The 18,140-nt window shown below is 41.2% G+C and overlaps 1 protein-coding gene and 1 long non-coding RNA gene across 6 annotated transcripts in view; one reads left to right on the top strand and one right to left on the bottom strand.

Annotated features, from left to right (window-relative positions):
- LOC309506814 overlaps positions 1–18,140 on the bottom strand; it is a 360,589-nt gene that overhangs the window by 163,936 nt on the left and 178,513 nt on the right. Inside the window, exon 2 of the long non-coding RNA XR_014208934.1 lies at positions 2,161–2,353. This is a non-coding gene — a long non-coding RNA (uncharacterized lncRNA). The remainder of the gene's footprint in view (positions 1–2,160; positions 2,354–18,140) is intronic.
- LOC309506744 (cyclin-dependent kinase-like 1) overlaps positions 1–18,140 on the top strand; it is a 115,668-nt gene that overhangs the window by 68,343 nt on the left and 29,185 nt on the right. For all 5 annotated transcript variants that reach the window (XM_082180693.1, XM_082180690.1, XM_082180694.1 and 2 more), the window contains one exon: positions 15,939–16,091. In XM_082180693.1, the coding sequence (XP_082036819.1) occupies positions 15,939–16,091 (153 nt within the window). The remainder of the gene's footprint in view (positions 1–15,938; positions 16,092–18,140) is intronic.

The raw sequence follows: 18,140 nt of genomic DNA, 5'->3' as shown, positions 1-18,140 counted from the left end.
AGCTACGCTGGTGAAATACTATTAACCTCTTCTCTGCCTGAGCCCTGTGAGTGTACATCTGCGCTGGTGAAATACTATTAACCTCTTCTCTGCTTGAGCCCTGTGAGTGTACAGCTACGCTGGTGAGATACGTAACCTCTTCTCTGCCTGAGCCCTGTGAGTGTACAGCTGCGCTGGTGAAATACTATTAACCTCTTCTCTGCCTGAGCCCTGTGAGTGTACAGTTACGCTGGTGAGATACGTAACCTCTTCTTTGCCGGAGCCCTGTGAGTGTACAGCTGCGCTGGTGAAATAATATTAACCTCTTCTCTGCCTGAGCCCTGTGAGTGTACAGCTGCGCTGGTGAAATACTATTAACCTCTTCTCTGCCTGAGCCCTGTGAGTGTACAGTTACGCTGGTGAGATACGTAACCTCTTCTCTGCCGGAGCCCTGTGAGTGTACAGCTGCGCTGGTGAAATAATATTAACCTCTTCTCTGCAGGAGCCCTGTGAGTGTACAGCTACGCTGATGAGATACGTAACCTCTTCTCTGTCTGAGTCCTGTGAGTGTATAGCTGCATTGGTAAAATACCTGTCATCCTCGCTGCCTGAGCCCTGTGAGTGCACAGCTACATTGGTACAATACATACCTTCTTTTCCATTTGAGTTCTGCAAGTGAACAGCTGCGTTGAAGTGCACGTGTCCTCCCTTCTCTGACCGAGTCCCGCGAAGAAGAGTCATCTCTACACTCACTTGAGTTCCGTTGCCAACGGATCAAAGACTGCTTTTTAATAGACCTCTTAAATCAATAAAGTATTTGATATTAATAAATCTCATTTGTCTGTCTGCCTGTTGTGTCCTTGCGGTGTCGGCTCCTCGCGGTGGTGCGCGGGTGAGGGGCGTGGCTGGTCATCTGGTATCCGCCCCGACCTGTGCTGGTGACACTTGCATTAAAGTCACCCACAACTAACAACTTGTGGTGTGGGGGGACTCTGCTTACAATCGTTGTCAGCTCCTGGTAGAAAGCCTCCTTTTCCTCATCTGGGTAGGTCATGGTTGGGGCATACACATTGACAATGGTCAAATGCCTGTTGTTATCAATTGGTACACATATAACCATCATCCTCTCAGAGACGAATGTTGGCAGAGTTGTCAGCTTGATCTTGTTCGACAGCAAAGGCCACACCAGCGTCTCTCCTTCCCTCTGTCTTCTCAACCCAGAAGAAGGTGTAGTTTTCCTCTTGCACCTGACCCTGACCCTCAACCCTGGTCTCTTGAAGGGCAGCAATGTTCACTCTATATCGTTGTAGTTCTTTTGCAATCTGAGCTGTTCTCCGCTCAGGTCTGGAAACTCCGTCTAGCATAGTGCGGATGTTCCATGACAATCAACCACAATCAACTTTTTACTTTTCCTGTTTCGACTGCTGAGGTGAAGTCCCGCTGGTAGCGGTTAACCAGCCAGGATGTGTTCTGAGCACGTTTTTTTTTTACCCCACCTTTTCTAGGAGCTTCCCCTTCTGGGGTAGGCAGTGCTTTCCCAAAAAAGGGCTGCCCAGACGCTCACAGTGCTGCCTCAGCCCACTGGCGCTCAGGATTCAGTGATGCTGCAACCATCAGCTGTGAGCCGCCTGTGTGAAAGGTTTCCGCCATCAGCTCCCAGCTACTTCAGCCTGCTGATGTTGCGTTCCCCTCATCGCCACAGGGCTTCCACCTACGCCTCCAGTCAAGACGCCTTGCACAGTGAAAAAGGCAGTGGGCGTCGTGCCCCCACCAGACTGTCTCTCTGGACCTTCATGCCGGTTACCACGTGGGGCACAAAGGTGCAACAAACAAGGTTGGCGAGGAGGCTGCCCCGCAGTAGCATCTTACTTGCTGTTGACGCCATCCGTTGACCATGGTTGTGGTTCTTCCGCATACCATCTTGTGTTTGCACCATTGACTCAAACTAGTGGGTTCCTCGCTGCTCACACCAACCGGCACCCTGCTGCCAGTGCCTTAGACACCCTAAACCCCTTAAGGGGATCTGCTCGGTTTTATGGCGCCGACCATGTACTCGCCAGTTACAGAGTAGGTACTCACGGCTTCTTGTGCGCATTTTATAGGTGTTAGCTGGGTGTAGCTAACCCCACGCACAGCCTCCCCACTCTGCCCGGATGCAGTTTAACGTCAAATGCCCAGGACACTCAGCCTTAATAAGCCTGTTAACAGGCAGAATAACTGAAGGAAAGAAGAGAACAGAAAAAGAGACGAGCAGAAACACAAGAACTACAACTGACTTCAGCCACAGTCTTAGATGAAATCAACTGAAGAGAAAAGAAGACATTAAAAATGTGAAGATCTCAGCAGAGGAGGCTAAAACAACTCCACAAACTGACTTTATTTCTGTCAGACTTCTACAAAAGTTTTTAATGAGAATTAACAGAGGTTTAACTCTAATGTGTTTCATTTGAAGTCACCATAACAGTGAATAGTGTTTCCATTAGTTGGGCTCTTAACTCTTATTATATCTTTTGTCTTTTTTTGGCTGCTGTGACAGTGTGTTTGTCAAACACATTTGCAGCAGCAAAGAAAGCTAAAACGAAATGAGATCAGGTGATGATGGTTACCTGTTGATGGTTTTATAATCATCATGAAATAACTTGTTTCACTGATGTCTTTGGAATCTAACAATTGTGTTGATCCATTAATATTTTCACATCACAAACCCTGTGTAACTGCAGCATGAGATCTAGCAATATTATAACAGTCAGTTTTAATCTTTTAACAAACATGAGATAAAAAAATAAGCTTATGCTGACACACAGATATCAACAATGGTGACAATCACAAATATTTAGATAAACAGATCAATTCAGAAAATCACTGAAAAGCTACTAATTCATAACAAAAACAACAGCAAAAAATAAAGCAAATATTTAGAATTAAACAAAATAATAGGACAATTCAGCTGCATCATTTATGCATGTTGCAATGCATGCTGGGAGTTTTGTACTATGCTGGTACCCAGCATGCATTGCAGCAAGGTACTTTTGATTGTCACCATTGTTGAGATTCATACGCTGATTGTTGATCTATGTGTGTGTCATATTTAATTGATTTTTTCGTGCTCATGTTTGTTAAAGTCTTCTAACTGATTGTTATAATATTGTTAGATATCATGCTTGCTCTTACTGAAATACTTGCTAATCAGTTGTGGGCCACTATTACCTAAAACTGTGTCTATTAATGCAGATTGTCTGTCGTTCTCACTAATTTGAGGAAAGTACACTACATGGAGCAAGATTTGTTTTACCAACATTTGTTACATTGTCGGGATGACGTTACAACTAGCCACCTGATGAAGGAAAGCTGCCATGGCTTGTTGACAGAGGGCTGTTTGTATACGGTTACCCTGAGTTGTTGTGTAAATTTGTTTGCCGATAGGCGCGGGAAGAGATGGAATAACTTAAGTACAAAGCAGAAGATCATTAATGTCCATGTGAATTTATTAGGACAGCTGTCTCTGCACATGTGATCCCAAATAAAGTTCAAAATGACCAAAACAAATCATCAAAACATGCTCAAAATAGACGGTACAAAACATAAATAAAACATGCTGAGAGCAGCAAAACACGGCATCAAATCTAGCCTTGCGGAACAAACCTCTGACAATGAGGACTCACATCTTACAGCATTTGACTATACAAGCTCTGGCCCTTGGCCCGTCTCTCCCCCGGCTCAACTATTCTCACTCCTTTGTATATGATATCTTCCCACCAAACACTAGCGGAACATACCAACAGTAGGGGTCGGTTAAATCTCGTGACTACCGAAACACATTCAGTGTCAGTGCTCTCACGTATGCATTTAAAAAGATAACATAAATCACAAATAATATCATTAATCAAAGGTAAACAATATGAAAACAATCATAACCTTAACCCTCTGAGGTCTGAGCTGTTTTCTGGGCTCTGGAGGTGTTCTGACATGCTCTGACATTTGTGTTTTTTTCTGTTACTTGTGACATTTTCATGGCTAAAGTCTAATTACACTGTATTCAGCACAAACTCTGCTACAATAATATATCAGCAGCATGTATGTAAAAGTTTGTAGTTTTGAGATAATGACATTTATGCGTGGTTTGTGAAAATACAAAAAAAAATTCTCACTGAAATAAGGCCATGAAACCCATACTGATTATTTCTTCACAAGACTTTTGAAAATTGTATGACATAGCCTAGAATATTTGCTCCAAAACTATGTGAAAATCACCCTGACTGCTCATTCAGATAAGACAATATATTGATTTAAAATTTCTAAGACGTGTTTTGTGTGACAAAGCCATATGCGAAGAGGCGTGATCATCTCATGAATATGTAAGGTTTTAACACCTGAGAAAGACAAAGACACTCCCCTAACTGCCCTATTAGGAGCGATCAGGCCCTGTCATTCAGAGCAACCTTGCACAAAGAATGAGGAGATTTAAAAAAGAATGGCTTTTAGATTGTTTGGATTTATTTACAACACAACACAATCCAAAAATACAAATGACAAAAGAGCACATTGAAAACAATGATCCAAAGACAGAGACCTTTGTGCCATTCCTAAAAACATTATACATACCTTTCATTTCCAAGGTGTTTGATTTTCACTTTACCATGTTCATGTACAGAGACTCATGTGAATGTTGAAGTCAGCAGGACTCAGTTGCATCTGGTCCCTGAAAGAAAAAAAGAAAAGAAAAAACTGTGAACATACTGATATCAAGAGAAACTATAGGGCTGCACGATTTTGGGAATAGATTTTAGATTTTTCTGGTTAAAATTTCTTTTTAAAATTCACAGAATACACACACACACACGTTTCCAACAATATATAATGAACACCAGGTTTGTTGTGCCTTGTAGGCATAGGCTACGCAGTGCTGCATAAAATAATAATAACAATAAATTGAATCTTCCAAAAGATTTCAAGAACTACGCTAGAGAAAAATATATTGATTATCATATGTTACTTCAAATGTTTCCATTCGTTATGATGATATGAAATGAGATAATAGTAAAAACATAAAGCCTAATGTTTGGTGCATTTTTCCTTTCAAACGCAATCGCGCTCCAAAATATGATACAGTGTACATTCAAACGCACAGCGCGCTCCAAAATATGATACATTCAAACGCCATCGCGCTCCAAAATATTAAACATTATGGTTATACATATCTATGTTTGAGCAGATATCCACAAACAGTATTTAACAGTAAACACGGGTCTAAATAGTATAATATTCACCATATATCTAGCAACAGTTCAACTGCAATGTGAAGTTTATGCAACAATAGCCTACCATAAACTAATAAGTAAGAATTTCTTACCTTACATCTTTCTTGTCTTCAAATCGCGTTCTTCTTCTTCTGAGGTAAATCCATGTAAGCTCACAGCGTGTCTTCCAAACTCGACGAAAAGCAGAGACTTGTGAAGTGTTTTGGTGTTTTGTGTTTGAGGTAACGAGGGCGTTCGCGTTCCATGTGGAGATTTGCATGTGAATCTCTTTTGCGCGAGTGGGCGTGTCGAATTAAAAAGTAATTAGCAAGCGTTTGAGATACTGGACATCCTGTTGGTTTTATACAAATTACTTAAACAGAGAATATTTGTTTTCAGTTTGAATCCGATCATTTAAAAGTACACACTTAAATGTGTATAAAGGTATATGGCTCATAAATGTGTGAGAAGTATTCGCTGAGTTTTGTTTCAGTTTATAGACGTGCTCAAGAAAAAAAAGTTCACCGCGACGGAGAGGCAGAACGCACACCCTGTTTATTTTCTTTATTTTACAAAAGCACAATGTTTTGATTTGATTGTAAGTGGACACATACAAAAGTAGAAATATCACAGATTATTTTTTTATATTTCTTTTTTCTGTATAACCATAAATGACGGAGTAATTTAAGTTTATGTTGCTGCTATGTGAAAAAAATCCAGCAAAACGCGTCGGCGCGTTTCTCGACCTCAGAGGGTTAAACAATAAATCAATGTACACATTAACACTGTGAACTGATGTTCACATGGTGATAACCTACAGGTTCATCATCACATACAACAGTCATTCGTGCTAGAGCTCCGCTAATGTATGCACTGTTGACACAGTTTCCACATGTTCACTAGCCTAGAAATCTAGACGCACCCTAGCGGCAGCAAAATTTATTTTGCAGCCAGTGTGGTCTAGCAACTCTCCGTTGACTTTCGAGCTGGAAAAACCAAACTCAGGTCAGGCCAATCACATCATGTATAGAGTAGGCGGGGCGGGCTTAACATAATGACGACAGAGTTGCGACGGTTCCCTGCTACTTGAAAACAAAGAATGGCTGCTGCTGCTGGCGAACAGCGGTCTTTCGAATCGGCTTTGGCCGCGTCTCTGGAGGACTTGGAGTTAAGCTTTTCTTTGAGAAAAGAACAAAGAACGGCACTTAAGTCATTTTTAAAAAAGGAAGATGTGTTCGGAGTTTTGCCGACTGGATACGGCAAAAGTTGAATATACCAACTAGCCTTCTTCGTTGCTCTGATTGGTTGTAGCGCTATCCTATTGCGTGCAGAGGGATTTTGAGAGACAACCGTTTATCCCGCCCCTCGGATTGAGCCGTGCCAATAGTGAGTTGCCAGACTCACCATTTAAAAATAAATAAATAAAAAATAAACATTTATTAATCATCGCTTCTGTTCACCGTAAAGAAAGTCTGGCTGCTGCGTGCAACGTGCATCATGGAGAGAGGGCGGGGGCAGACCTGACGCCGCTGCGTGCACGCCTTTAGCCTGGAGAAGAAGATGGAGTTGGTGAAAAGTAAACTTGCCGCAGGTGAATTCACCGTCGCTACTACAGCCTATTTATATATTTAAAGTTCATAGTTTCAGTTGTTTGTATTGTTTGTATTGTTAAAAGGCGTGAACATTAAAGGTTGATTTGAATTCCCGTCTGCTGGTCATGATAATACGTGTATGAGAAAAAAAAAATCCGCCTCGGCGTCGGGCCGCGGGCCGGGTTCGGGCAGATAATTCATGCTGATGTGTGGGGTTACATCGGGTCCGGGGTTTAAAAGCCACGGGCCGGGTCGGGTCGGGTTGTAATTTTCAGGCCCGTTGAGAACTCTAACGCCGCGTGTCTCGAGTTTGGGCCTAATGACTCTAAAGTCATCCTCAAGCCGAGACATGGTTATGTCCCCAAAGTGCTCTGCACTCCTTTTAGAGCGCAGGTTATTAGGTTATCGGCCCTGCCGGGCTCCGGTAGCGAAGTCCATGTTAACCTCCTCTGCCCTGTCAGAGTGCTGAGGATTTACATCACGCGCTCCGCCGCCTTCAGGCACTCGGAGCAGCTCTTCGTTTCGTTCGGTGGACGCACTAAGGGTCTCGCCACCTCGAAACAGAGTCTGTCCAGGTGGATTGTTGACGCTATCGCGGCAGCATATGCGTCTAAAGACCTGCATTGCCCTTTGGGCGTTAGGGCTCATTCCACTAGAGGCATGGCCTCTTCGTGGGCTTGGTCCAGCGGGATTTCTATTCACAACATTTGTATGGCGGCAGGCTGGGCCTCCCCCTCTACATTTGTTAGGTTCTGCAACCTAGAAGTTCCTGCCGTGCAGGCTAGACTTCTGTCAGTCTAAGCTGCGAGTATGTTCTGCTCAGGTTCGATCACGCGCAGGCTGCTCTCACGCTAATATTAGCTCCCCTGGCTGATCTACACTGTGATACTGTGTGCTTATGTACATGTACTGGCCCACTCAGGTTGGCCGTCTTATTCCCACTGATCTGTGTCCCCCGGGTGTGCCTTGGGACCATATGTGGTTGATGCTGGCGCGCACGCCGTTGACAAGTGGTTCCCGTAGTGTAAGCAACTTACGCAATACGAGAGAACCTCTCGTAAGAGAACGTACTCGGTTACTAACGTAACCTCGATTTTCTCTAGAAGAGGGAACGAGTATTGCGTAACCTGCCGTGCCCGCCTCGAGCTGGTATCGCTTCAGTCGATGAAAACCAGGTAAGCAGCCCCCAAGCCCTTCCTTATATACGCTAAGCCACACCCATTCTGGCGGGCTTTGACGCGTGAGGGCGCGAAGCTCTAGTAAGCCCGCTCTAGGTCTGCTAGCTGCTGCAACGCATTGACAATAAATACAAAATTAAAGAAAATTTTTGGCTTCAGTATCTCGAGAAAAGATGACTTTACCCGTAGCGTAAGCAACTTACGCAATACTCGTTCCCTCTTCTACGTTATTGGCCAGTGCCTGCAGACTGCAGCCAATGGAAATGCTTTTCTATCAGTGCGCGTCTTTCTTACTACTCACAGAACTTCAAAACAGACCGCTTGAGGTAAATAAATAATCTTGGATGATGAACTGTAATATTGTTCGAAAATCTGAATAGAAACCGTTACTTTAACAGATGTCATAACAGAAACTTTCGTATGGGTAAGCTGTATTAACGTAGCTGAAATGATCCGGTCTAAAATAATAAAAAAATGGCCATCTAAAAATTAACCAGTTGTTTTGTTCGAAAAGAGCTTTTTGGATTTCTAAATCGAATTTCCGTTACACGTATCGAGTTAAAAAAATGCACAAAACACACACAAATGGCGACACATGCTGGTCAAAACTGTAAATGTAATACAGGCCAATCATGTAATGATGATACCTTTTACAAACCAACTGCAAATGTGTTTAACAGTTACAAAGTGAAATCTATTAAATACAATCTACTGGTAATGTAATACTGTACGGATAAATAAGAACGGTCTATAATGTTTGTTTATTAATTGTAGGGGTTTTCAAGCTAATGTGTTATTTTAGTTATTGATTAATAGGCATTTAAGGGAATAAAGAAAAAAAGAAATAAGTTTTTGTGGCTAATTTTAGCCTTGTTGTGAGGTAATCAATTTAGGCTAAACTCTTTGTAAATAATATTTTATTTAAATAATACCCCCTCCCCCTCCTCCCTCCTCAAAATCACACACAGAAAAGAATGGTGAAGCTGCTCTCTCTTACATAATTTGTTAAAAAAGATAAATCAGCTACATCAAAAACAAAATTGTATTGATATAATAATGATTTTAGAAATGTCTAAACTTAAATCTAAAAGAGATAAAACACATTGAGTAATCCTCTGGAGCTATATAGTGGTTGTAGGTAAAAGTCTTTGATCATAAAAGTTTTTGTTTTGGCAAATAAATAGTACAAATACCATAAATCCCCATAAAAGACTGAGTGGCAGCATTTGTTTGAAAAACCCATCTAAAAAGGGAAAGAGCTTTACGATTGACTGCACAATTAGATTTGACAACAAATCTGAAGTATATTTTTTACAGAATGGCGAAAGCTACGCAAATGGATCAATGCAATTCATAGAAACAACTGAATTCCAGGCAGTGAAAGGTGGATTTGCAGTTATCATTTTGAAACAATATGGGTATTTAGGGGTAAATTCATACCCTACAGTATATATTGTATTTAATTAAATATTGACATCATATAATTCTGCATAATTGGATGTTTTAAATAAACACTGACAAAAAAACTATACATGTTTTAGGGCTAATCTGAATCTACATTTTTTTACTTTTAAAACAATATTACTGTAACCATGCCTCATTTGTGTATCCTTTTCCCACATAAATTTGAAATATTCCAAATGACCCCCCAGCAGGAGTTTATTGCGATCATTATGTTGTTGCGTATCATCAACCTTTTGATACTTGGCACTTTACAGTCACAATGGCACTGTATGACTGATGTATCGGTTTCATTTCAGATTTTTCCTCTTATTCAACTTGTTGACAAATTTAAATATCTAACATTCTGATTAAATATTTGTAAATAAATGTATTTTGTTCTTCAAATACAATGACATTCACAAACTGACAGTTTGCCACCCTTATTTTTATTGATAGTAAAAAAATAAAAAAAAACAGAAAGATAGAGATAGTCAGTTCGACAGGATGAAAAGAACATTATTCAATTACTTTGGACCACCTGTCAAAAAAGCTACGACTGAAAGGGCAGAGGATGATGATATGGGAAAAAAAGGACAAGAATGAGGAGGAAAATGAGCAGAACAAAGAACAACCTGAACAGTCTAGAGAAAGTGAAGATCAGGGAACTTCCAGCAATGCAGGTTGCATTCTCCCCAGCTGCTGGACAGAGGAGCAGTTCAACTCTTTCTGTAAAGGCCATCCGTGGCTAAAGAACAGAAATGGCAAGCTTGGATGTGATGCGTGTGGTAGTATATGAAGATTAGGATTACACCATCATATGAAGGGATCAAGGTTGGCCAAAGAATGGTTGGACTTTCAAATATGCAGTAGTGGAGACACAAGGGAGGCACAAATGGCATCACTTCGGAAGAAAATCTGGCAACATAAAGGAAGCCATGGACATAAGACTGCTGATGACATCATAAGAAAAGCAAAGGAGGGTTACTTAGAGTCCAGTGTTCAAAGACAGAATGCACATTTGGAAGAGAACACAAACAAAATTTTCAGAACAGCATATATGATTTGCAAAAACCAGCAGCCCTTTAGCCTAATGGAGGACTTAGTTGATCTCCAGGAAGCCAATGGTATTACATTGGGAGGTGTGCTTCAGTCCAGAAAAAGCTGTGGGGACATATGTGAGTTTATCGGAGAAGAAAGGAGAAAAAAACTGGTGACACATAACTGAAAATGATTTAAAAAATGGGAGTGCTTATTGATGAGTCAATTACATAAAGCCATCTGACTGTGTTAATTGTCTGTCTTAGATGTGCGATTGGCTCAAACCCACCCACAACTGTAATATTTGAATTACTTGCTTTAACCTCAACAACAGCAAAGTCCATTACAAGTTCACTTTTGCAGTGTCTGCAACAGCACTTTCCAGAGGAGTTTTCTCAAACGCAACTGGATCTCTTTCACCTCAGATGGTGCATCAAATATGATAGGCCGTGCATCTGGAGTCTCTACCCAGCTGAAACACCTTTACCCTGATCTTATTGAGTGGCACTGTTGTAACCATAGGTTGGAACTTGCAGTTGGCAATACCATTAAGGAAAATGGGGAAATCAACCACTTCCAAGCATTATGGATAAGTTGTATTCCCTCTATCATGCATCTCCCAAAAATGAGCAAGAGCTACATCACAATGCAGAAGAACTCTCTGTCATCTTTCTCACCATTGGTAGAGTTCTTGGGGTCAGATGGGTAGCCTCAAGTGAACGCACTCTCAGAGCAGTGTGGCAGCTGTTTCCTGCCTTGCATGAGCACTTTCAGAGAGCAGCCCAAGATCCTCGCAGAGATGGACGTGAACAAAACATGTACAAAGGACTTGCAGCTAGACTTACTGCAACAGCCTTTGTCAGGAACCTTGGAGTAATGAGAGATGCTCTAATAGAGTTATCAGAGCTGTCACTCATGTTGCAGAGTAACACCATCACTCTTCCTCTGGCTCACTCATTGGTCTGTCAGAAGGTGAAGGTGTTTGAAGCACGTGCTAAGGGAAGACAGGGAGAGTTTGCAAGAACTGCTTCAGAAGCTGCAGAGAAGGCAGAGTTCCAGGGTGTGGCACTTCATCCAGGGAGAATGGTAGATGTTGCCATAAATGCTCAAAAGTTTTACGACAGTCTGGCATCTTCTCTTAGGAAACGACTAATGACAACATCCACCTTTAAAATGCCACATGGTGGGTCTTCTACTCATGTCTCTGAATATGATGACATATTGTCATCCTGCAGGACCATCTACCCAAGATACTGGCCTGATGATTATGATATTCTGTATGGCGAAGCAGAGGTGGTTTCAATGTGCAAGAGGTTCCACCTCCCTGAAAGACCTGCAATTAATGGTTTCAGGGAATACAAGGAGAGTGGTGGAAAAGCAGTCCCAGAGGATTTGAAGCCACTTGTCACTGCACTGGAATCAGTTGCTGTGTCCACTGCAAAATGTGAGAGAGGATTTAGTTCTATGAACACCACCCTTACTCCACTTAGGAGCTCTCTTGGGATTGGTAGACTGAGCAGCATCCTTTTCCTGAGCCGCAATGGGCCACCATTGGCACAGTTTGAGCCCATGAGCTATGTGAAGTTGTGGCTGCTGAGAGGACAACGGAGTGCTGACCACTTAGCCTGTAGGAAGAGAGAGAAGGGGAACGTGAAGGAGGAAAAGGCCATCTGGTCACTCTTTTAATTGGTAATTGTAAAAAAGCCCATGTTCAGTTTGTGTTCATTTATTATAAGGGCTGTGCAGCTATTATGTTGGTCATTGATTTGAATGTGAGGAGGCGTGGCTTAAGCTGAGCGCGCGTGCGCGAGAGCGGATCGTTGTTTCGGTTTGGATCCTGAGGGAAAGTTGAAGTCCTGCAATCTTACCTGAAAGGCAGTAAATAAGATCGATTCAAATCTCTTTCTGCAGCGCCTTCACTTTGTGAACTGCAGGAAATAATATTTGTGGTCTTCATTGGCAGCGGATGGTATTAAACTTCGTGCTGAAGTTTCCATGGTGACGATTCTTGAATGTGCGTCATTGAAGATTGTGAGTTACATTTTGAGTATTCATTATGATTATTGTGTCACTTATTCACTGTTTAGCTTAATGTACGGCTGCTACATTATATTTTATGTTATATGAGAGTGTGGTTACCTGATTGTGTGAGATAATATGTTAATATTGGCATACGTGATCAACCATTATAGAGTTGTAACGTCTCAGCAGTTCTGCCGTGTTAATTGCATATCTAGACAGTTTTCTGTTACTGATTACATTATTTGTTTATTGTAGAACCACATTTGAGAGTCATACATCAAGTGATACACATCCTAGGTCTACTTGCATTTATTGTCGCAGAGGATTCATCATTCATCGGAGGGTCTGAGACGACAGCTTCACCTCACTGATAGGTTGCATTTCGAAGAGACTAACACGGACTCTTGTAATCATTGTTTCACTGCCGAATCACAGACCAGCTGTATCCTTGAAATTCAACTCTGTTGAAATAATTCATTGTTTATTTGTTTATTATTTTGCGTAGGCCTACGCTCTTCATATGTACATTTTATTTACATTTATGTGATCCTTTGACTGTGCATATGTACACATTGTATTTGATTTGTTATTCAACATTCTTAAAGTAAAATAGTGAAACTTAGTAAGTCTACCTGCTCTTCATTACTCTCGTGGTCATTGGACATCAAGATGTGGTAATCGACCCTCTGAAACGGTTGGCATCGTATTAGTAATTAGTGCAATACAGTTCCTTTTCTACATTTAATGGTCCTTCGAGCCGGATGCTTTAACCGTTTCAGCGATGATGTCCAGACTTAGAGAGGGAATGATAGAGGATGAGGTAGTAAGGCCACGCAGAATTACTCGACAGCCGTTGTATCTTCAGGACTATGAGGTTAGTCATCCTCAGAGGCAACTCACATTTGCAGATGAGCAGGTCAATACGGTAATGAATGCTGATATTCTCTCATGTATTCGTGAAATGAGAGAGGAGAGTGAGCAGCTGCGGCAAGATGTGAAACGTATTTCAGATATAATCGCTAGTTCTCCTGTGTCAGCTCCACTACAGGTTTCATCACCTTCACGGCAATCACCTAGTGCGGAAGAAGTGATATCTTCTACACCAATGGCTACAAGTATGTTGGCCTCACATCAGGATGATCGAAATCCAGGTCAATCTGAGTATGTGCCATTGGTGCCTCCTAGGGATGATTCTCTGCACGCACGTCGTGATGGTAACCAAGATCTTATTGAAGATCTTACTAATCGTCTAAAGAGAGTAGGTGAACTGAGTGGTAGCCAATTACATTCAGGTCAGTCAACACCTCAGTATACTGAACCTCCTCATCGGGTGAATGACTCACCGCAACACGTTCCTGGCCGAGCTGCTAAAGTCCGTGGTTTGCAGCAGAGTCAGTCAAATCCTCCTTATTGGCAGTATGATGATGACATGTTGTTGCAGCCCCATCCGTCATCTTACCCCCCTCGCGTTTTCGGTCGTGCTCCTGCAGATGCACATACTTGTCATTCACATTCAGAGTATCGGCCCATTAGAAATTTTCATGATCCATACTATGGGGACCGAGTGCACACTTTGCAAGGAACTGCCTTAGCTGACCGTTCTAGTCCTTCATTTCAACGTGATCTTAAAACTGAGAACTATCCTGGCAACGGACGGCTATATCCGTCTGATCGTTCATATCCAATTTTGGATCAAGATCTTAACCGTTCTTTGCACACGCTGCCAGTGCAATATCGTGGGCCTACACCAACAATCCCAAATTTCATTCATGATGATCCACGAGAGTTCGCCAGACTTAAGCTCGCTTTAGGCAACTTACTGCCTGACGACGCTTCTGAATCTTTTAAGTTTCAAATATTAATGGATCATTTGAAATTGGAAGATGCTTTACTCGTTGCAGATTCTTACAGTCAGTAATTCTAAGTAAAACCGTATTTTTTTAACAAACTAAATGGAAAGAAAAATGTGAATTTAAATAGCATATGTCTTTCTGTTATTCTTTAGATAGCTGGTTGCTGTAGCCTGTGGTGGTGACAACCTGCTTGGATGAAGGAGAACTTGGGGCTGTTCTCAATGTTCATATTGGACAGATTCCTCAAATTGTTATTTCAGAGATTTTCTTTTTGTGGACATTTTAAGTTTTTGTTCTATTACCCTGTCACATACTCTTAAAGTAGATGCATGTTGCATCATTCATCTTCTGTAGTTTGCAATATCTAGTGTTGCTTGCAATGTTGAATAGTTTCAATACACTGAGAACTTCTTGTCTCATTCCCTCTGCCTTACAACTGGATTCACCTTTGCATGTTTAATAACATTAACATATCATTTTACCATATTATAAATATCTGCGTTTGAGCAGATATCCACAAACACTGTATTTACTAACAGTAAACACTGGTCTAAACATTATAATATTCACCATAGAGTAAACACTCATACTATAGCCTACTTTTATATCGTGCTGTTTTATTATCGAACATATAAAAACATCCTTGTGTCGTACATATACATTTAGCATTAGGCTTCATGTTTTTACTCATATCACATTTCATAACGTACATTTTAGTCTGGCACCAGTTTAACTAGTAGCTACAATGTAGTTTATGCAACAATAACATGCTACTATTATGAGTGTCTTACCTTAAAAATCGTTCTCATAAATACTCAAATCGGGTTTTTCTAATTCTTCTGAGGTAAATCCAAGGTAAACAGCACATTGAGCACAAACACAGTCTTCCAAACTCGAGGAAAAGCAGGAATACGGTACTTGTTTTTGAGGTAATGAGTCCGTTAACAGCTCTGCGTTCCTCCACGTAGATCATTTGCATGTCAATCGCTCGTGCGCGCGTGGGCGTGGTCACATTAGAGTTAATTAGCTCGGACTGGAGAAACTGTACATGTCGTTGCTTTCATACGGATTACTTAAACAGAGAATATTTGTTTTTTATAAGGTTTACATCATTTAAAAATGGAGACTTCAAGCTTTGTAAAGACACATGTCTCATGCCACAGTGACAAGCATTCGCGGAGTTACAGATCATTTTCTGTCGCATTTCAGAATGAACTTCACTTTGAGAGAGACGGGACAACGCATCATGTTTATTTTTATTTTATTTTACGAAAAACACGTTTTGTTTTTATTATTTGCAATAGCCGACCCCAGGGGGTTAAATGAAACATAAAATAAATAATTTATATAATTTAGTTATTATAGATTATAAAGGTTTTTAAACATCTGAAACATCATCTAAAGCCAGATGACCTCTATTTTTATTTATTTTTTTCAAAATAGAGTCCGCCCAGTGAATTTTGCCCATTTCCACCACTGGTTGTACATAATAGTCTGAATACTTAGAAGGATGTGATTTGATATCGAACATTATAAGATGGGTTCGGAAGACTTACAAGTAAATGTGTATGTGTGTTTGTGTTTGTGTCTTTGTAGTCCTGCCTAGTAATGGATCCCTCTGGCAGGTTGTCCTGTGAAGAGCTTTTAGAGCTGCCATACTTCCAGGAGGATGGGGGAACGGGATGGGGCAGAGAAAATGATCGTCTCGGAAGACGCTATGAGAAAGGCATAAGACGCAGACCTCCTGGGGTAGGAATCTACTGTAAAGAAAGAAAATGTTTATGGGAAGAAATTAAAAATACACTCACCTAAAGGATTATTAGGAACACCATACTAATACTGTGTTTGACCCCCTTTCGCCTTCAGAACTGCCTTAATTCTACGTGGCATTGATTCAACAAGGTGCTGAAAGCATTCTTTAGAAATGTTGGCCCATATTGATAGGATAGCATCTTGCAGTTGATGGAGATTTGTGGGATGCACATCCAGGGCACGAAGCTCCCGTTCCACCACATCCCAAAGATGCTCTATTGGGTTGAGATCTGGTGACTGTGGGGGCCATTTTAGTACAGTGAACTCATTGTCAAGTGTACCAAGAAAACATCCCCCACACCATTACACCACCACCACCAGCCTGCACAGTGGTAATAAGGCATGATGGATCCATGTTCTCATTCTGTTTACGGCAAATTCTGACTCTACCATCTGAATGTCTCAACAGAAATCGAGACTCATCAGACCAGGCAACATTTTTCCAGTCTTCAACTGTCCAATTTTGGTGAGCTCGTGCAAATTGTAGCCTCTTTTTCCTATTTGTAGTGGAGATGAGTGGTACCCGGTGGGGTCTTCTGCTGTTGTAGCCCATCCGCCTCAAGGTTGTGCGTGTTGTGGCTTCACAAATGCTTTGCTGCATACCTCGGTTGTAACGAGTGGTTATTTCAGTCAAAGTTGCTCTTCTATCAGCTTGAATCAGTCGGCCCATTCTCCTCTGACCTCTAGCATCAACAAGGCATTTTCGCCCACAGGACTGCCGCATACTGGATGTTTTTCCCTTTTCACACCATTCTTTGTAAACCCTAGAAATGGTTGTGCGTGAAAATCCCAGTAACTGAGCAGATTGTGAAATACTCAGACCGGCCCGTCTGGCACCAACAACCATGCCACGCTCAAAATTGCTTAAATCACCTTTCTTTCCCATTCTGACATTCAGTTTGGAGTTCAGGAGATTGTCTTGACCAGGACCACACCCCTACATGCATTGAAGAAACTGCCATGTGATTGGTTGATTAGATAATTGCATTAATGAGAAATTGAACAGGTGTTCCTAATAATCCTTTAGGTGAGTGTATATTCTTGTAAGGCCCGCTATATTGGTCCAATCTCCGGTTCGCCAATACACAGGGAAGGTTATCACGTGTTCTGTCCTCACTTATGCAAAGTATTGGTTGGTTAAATTTGTAATACATTAATCATATGTATTTACTCTTTAATTCATCTGACTCCATAAATGAAAGGTTTTAATAATATCTGTGCCTCACTAAAAGTGAGCGAATGTTTGACTATTCCTTTTAACCATTAAATAAACAATGTCAAGATCAGTTGGAATAATCACATTGTAGCAATTTAATATTTCAGATATCAGAGATCAATTCCACAATCAATTCAAATATCTAGAGCATGGTTATACATTGGTTACACCAAAGAATCTTACCCAGTTTGTATCTGAGATAGAGAGAGAGAAAGGGAAAGAAAGAGAGAGAGAGAGAAAGAGAGAGAGAGAGAGAGAGAGAGCGAGAGGGAGAGAGAAAAACCAACTACTCCATTCGTACCCAGCCAAGAAGCTCCCCGAGAGCCCGAGCACACCTTCCTTTATCCTCCTTTGACCAGGTGATATGGGGGATGGGGGCCTTATCTCTAAACCAGTTTTCTCTAAACTTCTCTAAACCTTATTTCCTTTTATTTTATCTATCTGGATAGGAGATATCTGTACCACTCACTTTGAGACATTTCAAATGACACCAAAAACATAACAGTCAATGATAAACATTCACATTAAACCATGTTCTTGTATGAGTTGTTCTTAGTAGTTTGTGAGAGGAAGTCAGGCCGTGTGGGGGAGGTCGAATATTAGCCATCAGGGCCCTTTTGCCTCATGCAGGCCTCAACCAGTATTTTCAGTCTTACATTCTCAAACTCAAAAAAAAAAAAAAAAAAGTAAATTAAAAAAAAATCTTTGATTCCAAATTATGAACTTGTGAAGTCTTTAGGTTTACAAGGAGAAAAATGTCCTTGCACAAA

The sequence above is a fragment of the Leuciscus leuciscus genome, assembly GCF_965113295.1.
Source record: "Leuciscus leuciscus genome assembly, chromosome: 9".
NCBI classification, from domain to species: Eukaryota; Metazoa; Chordata; class Actinopteri; order Cypriniformes; family Leuciscidae; genus Leuciscus; species Leuciscus leuciscus.
The sequence above is the reverse complement of the archived record's forward strand: the minus strand, read 5'-3'. Positions and strand labels throughout refer to the sequence as shown.